We start from the raw sequence: 14,186 nt of genomic DNA on the forward strand, positions 1-14,186 counted from the left end.
TTCCTTAATGAGTGCTTGCATTATGAATAATTTCATGGGGCCACCAGAGAAGTATTGGCAGCGCATCCTAAGCCATACCATGTCTCTCCATCAGCCTTGGAAAGGATATTTATGTTAGCAAGTGCCAAAACTTGTTCACAGACAACTCTTGCAAGAAAATTATTTACAAAAGGGCAAATGGGAAAAAAAGAGAAGCACAGAGCATTTTTTTTTCCCGGCATAACTCCTTCATTAAAAAGTGTCACTGTTGCCAGTACCTCTTCCCTCCCTCATAAGCCCCAGCAAATAAAACGTCTCTTCCACCCCCCTGCCTGCAGAACCAACACAACCCCTGTTTAATCAGGATGTGCTGTGAACACACGTTCAGATGTTAAAACTTCTGGGGTATTGGCTCTGTACTTTACACCCTGTGTTTGCCTTCAGAGAGTCAGATTCTGCCTCCTTTCCTCACCTTTTATTTTTTGGCATGGTTGCAACCTGCAAAACCTTTTGTAAGAAGGCGATGGGCAGTGTCTCAGAGCCCCATTTGATAGGATTTGGCTGTTGCCAGAAGTTGAGCAGCAGTGTATAGGCTTGCCGTAGCAGTACAGGGACACAGCACCTTGTCCCCTTGCATATTTTGATGTATTTTTAACTTTACAAGACTGAGCATGCCTGTTGATATTGCATTCATAGTTTGCAGTTTGATAACTCCAGCAGCATAGGATTTATTAACAGTAACACTATGAAAAAAATCTTACCACAGGGATATTAAACTATTATAATAAGTTGAGGAAATACTTTCTTTTGAAAGAGGAAAAGGCTGACTTTGTCTGCAGCATGACCATGTCATATGGACTGCGTTTTCTTGCTGTGGTGAAAAAGCAACGAGGAGTTTTAAATGCCAAAGCCAGCTCACACTTCAACAGCATTATCAGACTGACTCACTGCTCTCAGCCAAGGAAAAGACTGTGCAAACTTTGCACAGGCTTTTTTCCTCCCAGCCTCATAGATGCATTTCTAATAAAACAACTTCCTTCCTGGTGTTTAGTATTTCCTCGGACGTGCAAGCCGTTCCCATGGGATAAAGAGCATTGAGTTTGCAGCTTCTGAGTTGATTCCTCGGCCTCCCCACCCTTCCTAGCAGCTCACCTCAATTTGGCAACTTTTTTACAGCCTTGCCTGAATATAAAGCAGGTTGCAGGGATGGTCTGTAAACTGATTCATGCAGCCTGCAAAATAGGCAAGGGGACTCAACACATTATTGCTCCTTCGAAATATGCCAGTGGCCGATGAAGAAAGCAGGTTGAAATCTTGTGACTTTACGGATAGTGATCCAACCATTTTTGGCTACTTTGCGAATGCAGGAACCCCTGTTATTCTTTTGGAGGCTGGCATGTGTGAGGATCCAGGACTCGACTGCTATAAATTCAAGCTCTGTTCTTAGACTACACCATGCACTGCTTTTGTAATGCAAATGGAAGGCACAAAGTGTCCCTTTGATAATGTGCAGTCAGGAGACAAAAAAGCATTCACTGCAACAGTAAAACTAATTCATAAAGCTGAGAGACAATAGGAAAGCATTATGGATATTTAAAAAAAAAATTATCATAGATCAACTTGATCACTAATTTAAACGGTTCAAATGCAAACCAGGAGGAGGTAGGGAAAGGGGAGAGACCAAAACTGCTGCGCTGCTGCCTCAGCTAACCCTGGACAAGTTTGGGTAAAGCAAGGATTCAGAGTTCATCTTAAAACTGATGTGTAGTTTGTCACTGGAGGGCTGAACCTTGGGCTTTATTCTGATTACTGAGTTAGGTGTAAGTTGGGTTGCTCTTCAGAAACAAGAAAATCATAGTGTTGGGGTTTTTTTTTTAATTTTTCTTTTGAGGTTAGAAAACAGTTAATAGACACTCCTGAGGGCATATGTTTTGGGAGGGTGGTTTCTCTCCCTCACCTTCAAGAGTTTAGCTCAAGGTCATCTTGCCTTGGTGCATTACGCCAAGCTCTGGAGGAGGCATAGGGCTGGAGGAAGGGGATGAAAGGACTTCCGAAATGGCTCTCCCAGCACAGCCAGCAAAGTGACGGTGCTGCCACAATAACAGCAACACTGGACAGTTGCCACAACATCCTTATAATGTAATGTTCAACCTTTTCCTTAGGGATTGCTTCTGCCTCTGCACTGTGGTAAAGCTGGTCAGCAGCATTGGTGTTGAGGCGGTTTGGTGCCACAAGGAATTAGTAATGTGGGGCATGAGAAGGGGTTTTGCCTCCCGTTATCTCAGCAGTAAGCTCTGTGCAGGATTATTTTCATATTTTGTTACCACCAATGTGATGCCCTGCTAAGGTGGGCAAGGCAGAGAGGGAGGGAGTGTTATTGATACAGGGTTACAGACAAGATAAAGTCTATCTCTGTCCTGGGATCCAGCATTTGCTGCCTGGGTGGAAAATTTGAGGAAAGGAGTACATCTGAACAAGGGGTGTCATTAAACTTCGATGCTTTCCATCTGTATCTACTGGAGGCTTTACCCATCTTATTGTTTGTTTTGCTAAAAATTATCTTGGCTGTATTAAAAAGGGGCTTTTATTAAGACTGCTGCTCTCAAAATACCGTTCATAAAAGTGACAAGAGAATATGATGGAAAGTTACATTTTTCTCTCCGTCACTTTGATTTCTTTGTTACTGCTAAAACGACTGCTCTGACTCATATTTTGCATAGTTATTTTTACCTTTTCAAATGTTCCTTAACTGTTCATATTACCCTGGGCAAATCCCCCTGGGATAATTTTCATTTGCATGCAGACTTCAATGGTGTTATTAAGCAATCACTTTCTGTACTAAGTCATTATTAAAAGTAATACCACAGAGCCTCAAAAACACATTAATGGTGCCAAACAATCTGCATTTCAGTGCTAGATTTATGAGAAGGGAAAAGCACTAGGTCTCATACTGTTCAGTGGATGCCGCTCTAAAGTGCTATAGCAGCAGCAAGCATGATCAGAAAATACCAGAGCCAGATTCAGAGTCCTTATCTGTTGTCAGCCTTATTCTTTCGAATGCCTTTTTTTTTTCCCAACCTGCCTGCTTCCTACTTTTTTCCCCTTTGGATTTGCCCTTTCCCTCTGGCCTTGGCAAGAAAGCCTGTCTGCAGTCTTCCAGTATACACAAGCTGGGCTGGTTCTGGGAAGGAGGGTCAGCCTTCCCATCTGTAATCGCCGTTTTATGGCTTTCACTCGAGGTGTTAATGCAGATCAAATGGAAAACACTCCAGCAAGAGCGTTACAGCTTCTCGCGCTGCCCCACGTACGGTCCCAATCGTTAATTCTGATTATAGGACCTAAAGGTAATTCTGTTTGCTCTCCTAATGCATTGCAGCTCTCCCGGTGGTCCGGCGTCTCTTTTCTCCAATTCCCATCTTGATCAATTGTTTGCAAATAATTAAGCTTTTAAGAGATAATGGTAGGAGCTAATGTACACAACAAAGTAAAGGTCTCAAGTCAGTGTTTATTGAACAGTGGTACAATTTGCTTTGATATCCTAAAGTGATCTGGAGTGATAGGTGGGCTTGCCAACTTGGAGTCAGTGCAGTGTTTTTCGACACACGCTTCTATGTATATTTATATATTTCTATGTTTCATAGAATCATAGAATATCTCAAGTTGGAAGGGACCTATAAGGATCATCAAGTCCAACTTCCTGGTCCTTGCAGGACTACCTAAATCTAAACCATATGACTAAACTATATATGTATATTTTAAATTATATTTTGTACATATACATGCAAATATAATATATGCACACATGCAAATATATATCCACATATCTCTGTGCATGTGTCTTTATCCTTTAAACAACTATTTGCTTTTGGAAGGTACCTGTCATTCTCACACGGATGAAATGAAGACCAACAGCAACAGTTTTGACTGAATTTCCTATTTCTTCATAAAATGGCAGTTCTCAGGGTTTCCCCCTTTCCCTCTGTTGAAATGTGATGTCTGCCTTTGCCTGTAGCACAGGCCTTCCTAGCCCTGTGGGTGGGAATGCAACAAGGCTTTGAATGTTTTTATAGCAACCTAGCCTGTGGCATGCTGATTCTTTGTCAAGTCATTTTTTATTTTTTTTTTCAGCCTACAAAGGAACAACTCGTACGATCCACAGAGAGCTTATATAATAAGGATGCCCAGTGTTTAAGATATTTTAAACCACACCGAAACATAGTTAAAAAGCCTGCCACATTGTGAACCTTTAGCTAAGAGGGATTAGCTACATGAAGTCCTGGCTGTCATGTGATTATGGCAATTATAGCTTTTTTATGAAATTAAAAGTTTATGCTGTGCTAGGATATGGAAAAAAAAAATCAAATATACCTAAACATACTGCAATTTGAGGAATTTGGGGGTGGGGACTTTTAAAGCAATTATTTTTACAGTGACTGTATTATTCTGATGGCTAATTTTATCCAGTCTTGTCTATTTGGAAAAAAGTCCAGAACAACTGAAAATTGCTTAATGGAGACAGAGTTCTCAATCCCAATAGCTAGAGGCTGTCTTGTAATTATTGCTTGCTGCATGAAATTAGACACAGTTTGTTCAATTACTTAAAATTAGATCACATGTAAGGTGGCAAAGCGAAATAAGACAAAAAAGAATAATTTTGTCCTCGCTTGATAGCAAAGTAATGAAATGGGAAGTAAGCTATAAAGATGAAAATGTTACAAATCATCTCTGTAGGGTTTGGGTTTTTTTTAAAGGAAGCAAAATGTTATTTTCAGATAGGTGGATGTAAGTCAAGTATGACTGTTTGTTGTGGATGACAGTGTATATAAGGTGAATTATAAAATTAATGCTATATTTTTGCATGTGTAAAATGCAAATTACCTGTAAAAAAGAGGTAAAATCGCTCTCCCTGTGTCTTCCACTTTGCAATTCTGGAGCTCTTCCATGTACGTGCATCAAATACAGGGGTTAGTTTACAAGTGTGCAGGTTATCTGTAGGCTTACTGTCAAGAAAACAGTATTTTTAAAAGAATGGGAAATTTCCCACCATTTTGGCGTGAAAAAAACCCTGTATCTTTTGGAGTCAATGGGCACATTGAAATGGGCACGTTGAGCAAAGGGAGGTTGCCAGAGTTACAACAAAAAATTCCTATTTGGTAAAGTGAGGTGATGCAGGCATGTAACATTAGATGTCAGATTATGCTGTTTACAAGAATATATAAAATCTGCTAAATAGTTACGATACCGGTAACATTGTGGAATTTTATGAGGTTTTAAATTCTTAGGTTTTACAAGGTTTCAGTTTACATCTCATGTAATATTACACCAAAGAATACATCCAAAGAATATGGGAATGTTTCGAGGAAAAAGATGTTTGTATAACAGCAAATACTTTGTGACAACCAACTGCTAAATGGGATGTTGGGATAGATCTAACCAGTTATATCAGGTTATCTTTATTAAGTACCTTACAGTAGACCAGGTCCGAATCTGATGTGTACTGAGACTTGGGTGTCCAAGTTAGGAACCAAACCAGATCCTCAAAACAGGGTTTTTCCTGGGGATTCCTATGTTTGCAACATTTGGCTGTTTCCTTTTGGGACGATGACATTTTTGCATGGAAGGAAAGGACAGAAATGATATTTCTAAATTTCAAACTTGGCTGTGTTTTTTTACTGTTAATTTATTAAGCAATCTGTATTCATGTAGAAGTTAATTTTCTGAGAAAGCAATCAAGTTCTCACAAGAAATGTAACTTATGATTGAATTTTAACATTATCTTCAATTAAAACAGTATTTATTTTCTGTCTCTTAGGATTAGTGCAGCACAGCTATGTTAATATGAGGCAAAAATGTGCTGATCATTGACCTTGCGTTGGCCTGTGTTCAAAACCCAGGCGTTTGTTTATGTTCAGGATGCTGATCTTATTTGCAAATTATTTTGGGGCACTGGCAAGATTTGTCTTCACTATCTCGAAAACATCAGCATGTTTTAGTTTTCCGGAGAAGTGCTTTATCATATTCTTTATTGTTCTGTGAAGTACAGAAGAAAAAAAAAAAAGGTGATTTGACTCTAATCAGTCATTCGGGACAAGTGCAAAAACTTTCAGCTAATGCAACAAATATCCTTCTTGAGTATCAAGGTACTGCCAGTATCCTAAGCAGTTATTTCTCCACTTCACTAATCTTTATAATTGGCTTGTCTTTTACTGCCATTAATTAAGTGATGTAGTAGCCCATTAATAATTATAAAAGAGTAACACACCTCAGCATTTTCACCTTTCAATAATAGATGTCACGCTTCTGGTTTTTTTTTTTTTTTATTTAAAATAAAAAGTAGGCAAAAAAGCATTGTTTTAAATGTATATATTTATTTTGGTGTCTTATAGCACCCTTACCCTTCAGAAGAACAGAAAAAGCAGTTGGCACAAGACACAGGGCTCACTATACTTCAAGTGAACAATTGGTAAGTAATTTTCCTTAGTGTTTCTATCCGGGGCCGCTGGCACCCTCCGGCTAACGCTTTGCATTTTTGAGGACACACCTTGCCCTTGTCTGCTCTCCCTCCCAGCAGTTTATTGATGCAAAAGGAATATAGCCGGATGAGTGGTTTCAGTTACGGGAACTAGGAGGTTTGCCTACTGCAGAAAGCAAGCCGTATTTATTTTCCCATTGTTTGGACAGATTTCAGTGTATTTGCATTTGGGTACCAGTCCTACTTCTGGCTGAGGATGTGACTTCTTCAGTAGGAAGCCACATCCATTTTGAGAACTTTGGTCTTGGAAGAGGTTGAGATGTTGGGTGAAAAAAAGGGGCAATTGGGTCCATTTCTGCAGAGCGTATTGTTATTTTGAGACGCTTTTTTAAATGTTGTTACTGGGGTTTTTCTTTTTGACTGACATACTTCTATCTCTTTACTGATTTGTTTTACAAGTCCAGTTTTTGAAAGTCTGAATAAACTTTGAGGAAAATCTGGATCTCTGCTGCTGAAGTACGGTGTGGAGCAATTTTATTTATTTATTCCAGTTCAGGGTTGCTGGAGCCCCTGATCTGTGGTGGTAGTGATTTGTTTGAAGGAAATAAGGATATGTGCTGTTTCTGCAGTGGATTTTGGATTGTTAACTGTCTGGGACATGGTGAAGGCAGCCAGTGAAAATTACTTGTGACTTAAGTATAAAAACACAGCAGTGAACTCTTAAAAAAAAGGTTTGATTTATTTCTCTCTGTTACTGCATCAAAATGCAGGTTTCTGCCACTGTCCCAGAACAAGTGTCATATTTGAAGTGTATTGCAATCTAATACCTTGTAAAACTAAGTGTATCTAATTAATTGTCCTAATATTTTTAGATTAGTGTTTATGATGGGAAACCTTATCCTCTTTGAAGTAATACCCAGAAAATGGCCAAGGCAAATGGCGAGCCTGCTGGGGAAAAGGGAGGGAGGAATGCCAGTTTGCAGACAAAAGTATTTTTTCCGTTCAATAAGTGTCAGAGATTAATATTACTGAAGCTCTGATTACATGGCCTAATCCATTTTAGTGAATAAATTTGGTCTTGATGTCCATTGCACCTACATTAACAAACCCTCCTCTCTTGGAGGGAGTAGGAGCCTATGGGAGAGATTTCAGATATATTAAACCCCATTACAGAAAATGTAATTTCTGTCAATATAATCCCATGTATTCTTCAATTTAGTACTTTAGAGATAACAAGCTACTTACAATATATTTGCCTTTGGAGGATTAATTTACAAAGTGCACTATCTGGGAGACGCAGGCGGGCTCACATAAGCATAGCTTGTAAGGGTTATCAATTTCTGTGACCCCACAGCAGCCCTGGGAGATCAATTTTTTGAAGCCCTTTAAGACATTGAATAAAGGAAAATACCAAATACTTAGTGTATGTGAAGTATGTTTCCAAGATACTTACTTTAAACTGGAGGAATAAAAGGCACTAAACATAAAATACATGTAATAAGGAAACATAACCCACAGTATTTTGGCTCAGATAGAAAAAATTAGTGTTTGCTTCAGCTTTATGCCCTCCAACCTTCATCCAAGCAATACCCTAATTTGTATTGTTGTCCTTCAGTTTAATGATAGGCGCTTTGGCCAGTTGAGAAGCTCTGTATGTTCGTTAAGGGATCTTATTTAACGACGGGTGGAGTGAGCGTGTGCTGCTTCAGAGGGGTCCGGGAGCATAGGATTCAATATGGGCAACTGTGTCAGTTTAGGATAGGCCATCAAAGAAGTTCTCTGAGATGATGAACATGGGATGCTTTGAACTAAAGCTGGTGGAATTTCTCCCAAGTGACTTTCCAGGGTGTTTTCCAGTACCCATCTTGCCTTGGATTTTAGGAGTTTTTGCTTTGGCTTTGTGTCAGCTGTGTTTTTATAAGTTCCTTATGTGCAAGGAAAAAAAAAAGTAGGTCAAAATACATTATGACTGAAGTCTTGTGGATGTAGGGCAGGCTTCCTCTGCTTGAGCTGGTTTCGTAATTCTGCTGTGGTGTTACAATTGTATAAATTATTGAGACAAATCCCCTTCCCAGCCCCGTGAAGATTTAACACTATAGAGCCGGTCGGGGCTTTTTAAAATAAGTATCCATATGTTTGGGCAGAGATGCCAAAATACAGTAATTCAGTCCCTGCCTTTTGTAGCAGATGCTAAGGAACATGGAGGCTGTGAGGCTGTGGCTGAATGTGCAGGTTGCACACAAACATGTGCATCCTCAGGAAACATCCAGCCATGGGCTGACTGACGAGCTACTCATCCTTTCCTGAATCCTGGGGATACGGGAAACCCTCTCCCAACCTTTTCCTCAATCCCTTTTTTTCTAAGGTGGTATGCAGGAGGAGAAGCTCTTCTTTTCTAAGTTGTTTGCTGCAGGGAAGAGCTAACGTATTGTTTCTGGTTAGCTTTGCCTTTCTTCAGTGGGCTCATAAGTCATTCAGCCACGACTTGCAAAAAATTTTGCCTTCCTCCTTAGATTCTTCCAAACTTGTTAACACACATGTACATTTTTGTATTAATGATGAGTCATTGTAAATCACTGTTGCAGAGATTAAATAAAATGCTGAAGGGCAGGCTGGGTACAGATCAGTCATAAATTATTGGCAGCAACACAGCATGTGGGAATACATGAAATGTGCATGAAAAACATAAACTCATGTCTGGTAGCATGGTTGTTAGCCCAGACTGGGAATGCTGGATTTTCTGGATGGAATTAGAAGTTTGCCACAGAGCAGTCACTGAAGAGAACATTTGTCTTCTGCAGATTGAAAGCACTTGAAGAATTTTTTTGTCATATTTTGAATGCCTTTACAGTATGTGCTAGTTGCATACTTCATTTCTCTGCCGTAACGAAAAAAACAGTGCTTTTCACATACGGTCTGCCCAGTGTTTGGGCTCCCCGGGTTGATGCACACAACTCCTATTGACGGTGGAGTCGTCACAGGAATGGGATGATGATGTGAGACATGCCAGGAAATGTATCAGTGGTAGGGCACACGTCTTTAAAAATACCACAGTTCTAACTTGACCTTTTCCCTTGGGTTGTTTTATTTTTTAAAAGTAATGAAATAATCCATGTGGAGGATTTTCCCCCTTTTTTTTTTTTCACACATGACAATTTTGCTTGTGAACCACCAGCGTTGTCTTTTAGGACCATCTTTTTGCCACAGTCAGATGTTTCTGTTGTGGGAAGAGGGAGCCCTTACCCTGTTGCAAAAAAAGATCTATGGCAGGTAGGAAAGTAGCAGAGTTCAAGATGTCGTTAGTCTAAATGAAGCATTCAGGTCTCCGTCTCATTAGTCATTTAATCCCACAGCAGTTTAGGGTACGAAGCATGGTAACGTGAACTAGAAGGGCACTTTTGTATTATCTTGACAGCATTGCATATATGGACATGGAAGGGACGTGACCAAATACAGGTTAATTAGATGCTTTTCCCCAGTGATAAAAACTGTGATTGAAATATCCAGGAGGTGTGATCCAATCATTTCTTACCTCAGCTTAGAGCCAGCCAGGCTGTATTGAACAATCTATACAGTTTTCTTTTTTAGTACATCCCAGCTGAATCTCTTACCGTTAAGAACTAATGGTAAATAATTACTGGTGGTACTCTATGGAGAAGAGAGAGCAAGTCTCATCAAGGGCTGCATTAGGTCTCAGATGCTTGTTTATATTTTAGGAATGTCTAGGTACACACAGATAAATGTCTATATATTTGTCGAATAATGTGCCTATATAACCTTTCTGTATGTGCATGTCTATATGTGACTATCTAGAGTTGCATACAACTGCATTAAAATGATCTTAAAAACAAAGATTAAATTTGAAAATTCAAATCCTTAAAGCTCCAGCCTTTTATTAGGTGTTTCCATTCTGCCTTTTCCAAAATACCCTTGTGCTATCTAGGGCACAAACCAGACAATGATGGAGCAGCTAGTCAATATTTTATCTTACCCTCATTCTTCAGTGCTTCGTTTGTTAAGCTGTATTCAAACCACGCTTGAAGATGGAATTAATAATTACTGCTGGGCTTTCCTATGGTGCTTACTGCCATAATACCCAAGTCCTCCCCTGACCTGCACTTGCCTATATATGCATACAAGGTTGTGGGTCTGCATGATATTTTCACGCTTCCCCTGCAAAGAGGGAGAATAGTGTTGTCCTGGTTCACAGGTGAAGAAGTGAGGCTCAGGAAGGTCTAGGTCCGGCACAGGCACCAGTTTTGTGTTGATCTGGGACTGTGAGATAACTCAAAATGACAGCAAGTTATCCACATTTAAGGTTCAACAACTCCAAGTTTTGATTGCTTTGGTGTTTCACATTGACAACCCCCAGTGTTGCGTATGGAGAAGAGATGCGAGAAATCAGTAACTGGTGGTGAAGAGTTTGGGTTTGATGATTTACTGGGTAGCTCCCAAGCAGTCCAAGGCAGCAATAGAGTTGAATCCTCTTCTCCAGTGCAGCATTCAGCTGCTTCAGCCAGGACTGCTTTGCTTTTCTTGCTGTTTACTGACTTATTTGTTCAACTTTGACAAAGTTTATTTCCTGTAGAAATCATTTTTTCTAAATTATAGTGCCCTGGCTTGTTCTTACAAGAAACATAATCACCATTGGGGTGGTTGAGGCATTGAGCCCTATCAGAAATTGTACTGTGAGCTGGTAGCAGGAATGTTTGCATATAAAGTAGATAAAAGAATAGGGTGCGAGCAGCTCTAGTAATACGGTTTCCTAACTCGTGAGTTCTTGATTTTATGACCTTGGCTTCTTTAAATGTCAATTTTGTGTATAATTTCCTAGGCTTGCAAAGAAAAAAACAAACCCCAACCAAACATACTGGAAAAAATGATCGAATAATGTAAATTTCCCTAATCTCATTCTTGGATACAGCTAAAGTTATTTTTGCTGAAACTTTATAAGGAAGAAATTTTTAAAAGGCTCCAAGACCAGCCTGAAGATCAGTTTGAAAAATCTGAGATGAGTTTGCAATAGGAAGACCAGACCACTTTACTGTATGTAGCATGGCCAGCTCATGGCATAGACACCCAGAAATACTTCATTACTCTTCTAGTCCCATCACCACTCCCCTCCAGCAGGAAGTTTTCTCCTGCCTCCATTTCTTTGCTGGTGGGTAACCACAGTGGTAGAGCTTTGCTGCTATAGTTGCATGGGACAGGGGATGAAGCTCGTTGCCATGGCAAGGGCAAGCAGGGTGGCGTGGTGGGTACAGGAATTTTGCACTTCTCATGGGTTATTGCTCCCCATCACCCAGGGACCAACGGGGAGCACCACTGCAAGGGGTGGCCTTCCCATCTGCTCGCTGGTCATACCCAGCCCAGCTTGCAGATGGCAGGGTTATGGACAGAGCAGATGTGGGGATGCAGATGGGGCAGGTGGGAGGGATGCTGATTGGGAGATGCGAATGAGGGGCATGAGGGAAGACACTGATGGGGTAGATGAGAGATGCAGATGGGGGGATGATGATGGGGTGGATGGGAGGGATGCAGATGGGGACAGGTGCAGATGGGGCAGATGGAGGGATGCAGATGGGGCACATGCAGGAAGCCCCTGCCCACCCCTCTGCAGATGTGCCAGGGAAGGAGGAGTGACTGCGTAGCTCTCCACCCCGCCACGTTTTTGAAAACAGTCCCAGGCCCCTGTTTTCCTGCTGTGTCTTTTTTATCATAGCATGCCTGGGGTTCAGTGCAACTAAAGCACACTCCAAACACCCCCAAATCCAAGTGATAATGTTGTCCAGTGATTCCCATGTGTGGAGCCCCTTGTCAGCCCCTTGGAGGGGATGGAAAGACTCCTTCATGGCACTGGCCATTGAGCGTAGACATCAGCTTCACTCAATTCCTTTGCTGAGGGTGATACTAACCCTGAGCAAAAGGCCAGCACATGACCAGCGCACCACTTTAGTCCCACTTAAGCACTATTTTTAGGGTGTAAGTGGGGGAGGAGGCTGGCAGGGAGGGAGCATAGCAAAAGCAGGTGCTGGTCCTATAGACAGGGGTGGGTGTTCACCCCAACTGCCTACCAAATTGCAGGCTACAATAGATAGGCAAGCTATTTGGTTTGCTGCTTTGCAGAGCACATCGCACACAGGGATTTTTAGTCCTAGGCAACTAAAATATCTGCTTGTTTTCAGATGTATCTATTACTGCTTTTGTTGCAGTAAACAGATTAAACGAGAAAAGGTCAAGATGCAATTTGAATCTGTGTAAGAACATAATAAATACTTTTCTCAGTAATCAGATACAGTAAATACAAGTACTTATTTACTTGTAAATGTTAAAACATTCACAAATTATTCTCTCAACTTCAGCAATACAAACTTAACTGTCAGATTTTGGAAACTATTTACTTTTCTTCATGTGATTCAAGAATACGTATACAGATGTTATTTAAACTCTATTTTGTTAATGGGAATACATGCAAAAGCAGGAAAAATAGAAGTAAGAAAGAATGTGTGTTGCAGGTTTAATGAATATGGATTGTTTGTTACTCCAGAGTAAAATAAGACAGTAGGTATTTGTGATGTGAAAATAATATGTGTGTGTGTGTCCCCAAAAAAGCCACAAACCTCCAAGAAAACAATTTTAAAAAGGATGTTGCTGGGTAAATTGTTACACTGTTTGAGCAGTTTGGAATATGTGTGGTAAATTAGCTGTTCTAAATGTACCATGTGCCGGGCTTTTCAAGCAGATTTTTACATTTATGTTTTCACTAAGTCTTAGCTAATTGTTATGCCTTTCACCTTGAATGCCAATTGTAATAATAATATTACATCTGTAGTCTATTTCTCTGTTCTTAAATTACAGCAATCAGGAACACTCACTAGGTAAAATCCTGTATAGTTACTCATAAGAAAATATTTAAATCAGACAAAAAAATGTTTAGCTTGCATATTGCCTTAGACAGCCCTGGAGAGCTGCGAGGCAGCCAAGGTATTATTAGAAAAGCTGAACAAATAGCTTGCAGGGGGAAGAGTTGTGAATTTAGAGCCATCAGGTACTGTCATATCACTGGATTTTTAGGCTGGTATTTTTTTAGTTCAGTAAAACCATTTAAAAATACAGCACAGTGGTTTAGATGTGCGGGGTTTTGTTTTGGTGTGCGGGTTTAAGGAGTAGTGGTACAGTTTTGGCACAAAACACAGTGTTTTTCCAAAGGGGGCAAATGCTTGGAGGAGGTGGATAAAGAGGTTTTTGGGGGAAATGCTCCCCTTGGCCTCTGGGATTTCAGGTGGAGCAGAGGAAGGGTGTTCACCCTGCAGAGCTGAGAGACCCTGACAGTCTCTGCATGCCCCAGACTGCCCCAAAACATGAGTCACAACATTCAGGAGCACCAGTGGAGGGTGTTTCCCCTAACCATTGCTCTGACGTCCCCTGGATTCAGGCTGAGCAAAACCAGCAGAGGAAACACCATTTATTTCAATAGTAATAGTGGTGGAATCATTGTACACGAACTAACAGATTAATTAGTGGTGCCCTGAGCATTGAGCAAATAAAATAACTCGTGTTATTTTATTCACACAGGTGCTTTTTTCAGAAGGAGAAAGGTTGGTTCCCACCGCAGAGCATCGTACAGTGCAAACTGCCAGACAGTCTTGACTAATGAAAGGTGCTCAGCACTTGAGAAGTTAATATGCAGCCAAAAAAAAAAAAAATTCCTGTTTTCCCTTGGGCTTTCCATCCT

General features: G+C 40.5%; 1 protein-coding gene across 6 annotated transcripts in view; it reads left to right on the plus strand.

The window, feature by feature from the left end:
* The window catches only part of MEIS1 (Meis homeobox 1), a 109,868-nt gene that overhangs the window by 79,841 nt on the left and 15,841 nt on the right, over positions 1-14,186 (plus strand). For all 6 annotated transcript variants that reach the window (XM_075088399.1, XM_075088400.1, XM_075088398.1 and 3 more), the window contains exon 9: positions 6,366-6,442. In XM_075088399.1, coding sequence (XP_074944500.1) covers positions 6,366-6,442 — 77 coding nt within the window. The remainder of the gene's footprint in view (positions 1-6,365; positions 6,443-14,186) is intronic.

This window comes from Phalacrocorax aristotelis, chromosome 3, assembly GCF_949628215.1.
Source record: "Phalacrocorax aristotelis chromosome 3, bGulAri2.1, whole genome shotgun sequence".
Lineage (NCBI taxonomy): Eukaryota > Metazoa > Chordata > Aves > Suliformes > Phalacrocoracidae > Phalacrocorax > Phalacrocorax aristotelis.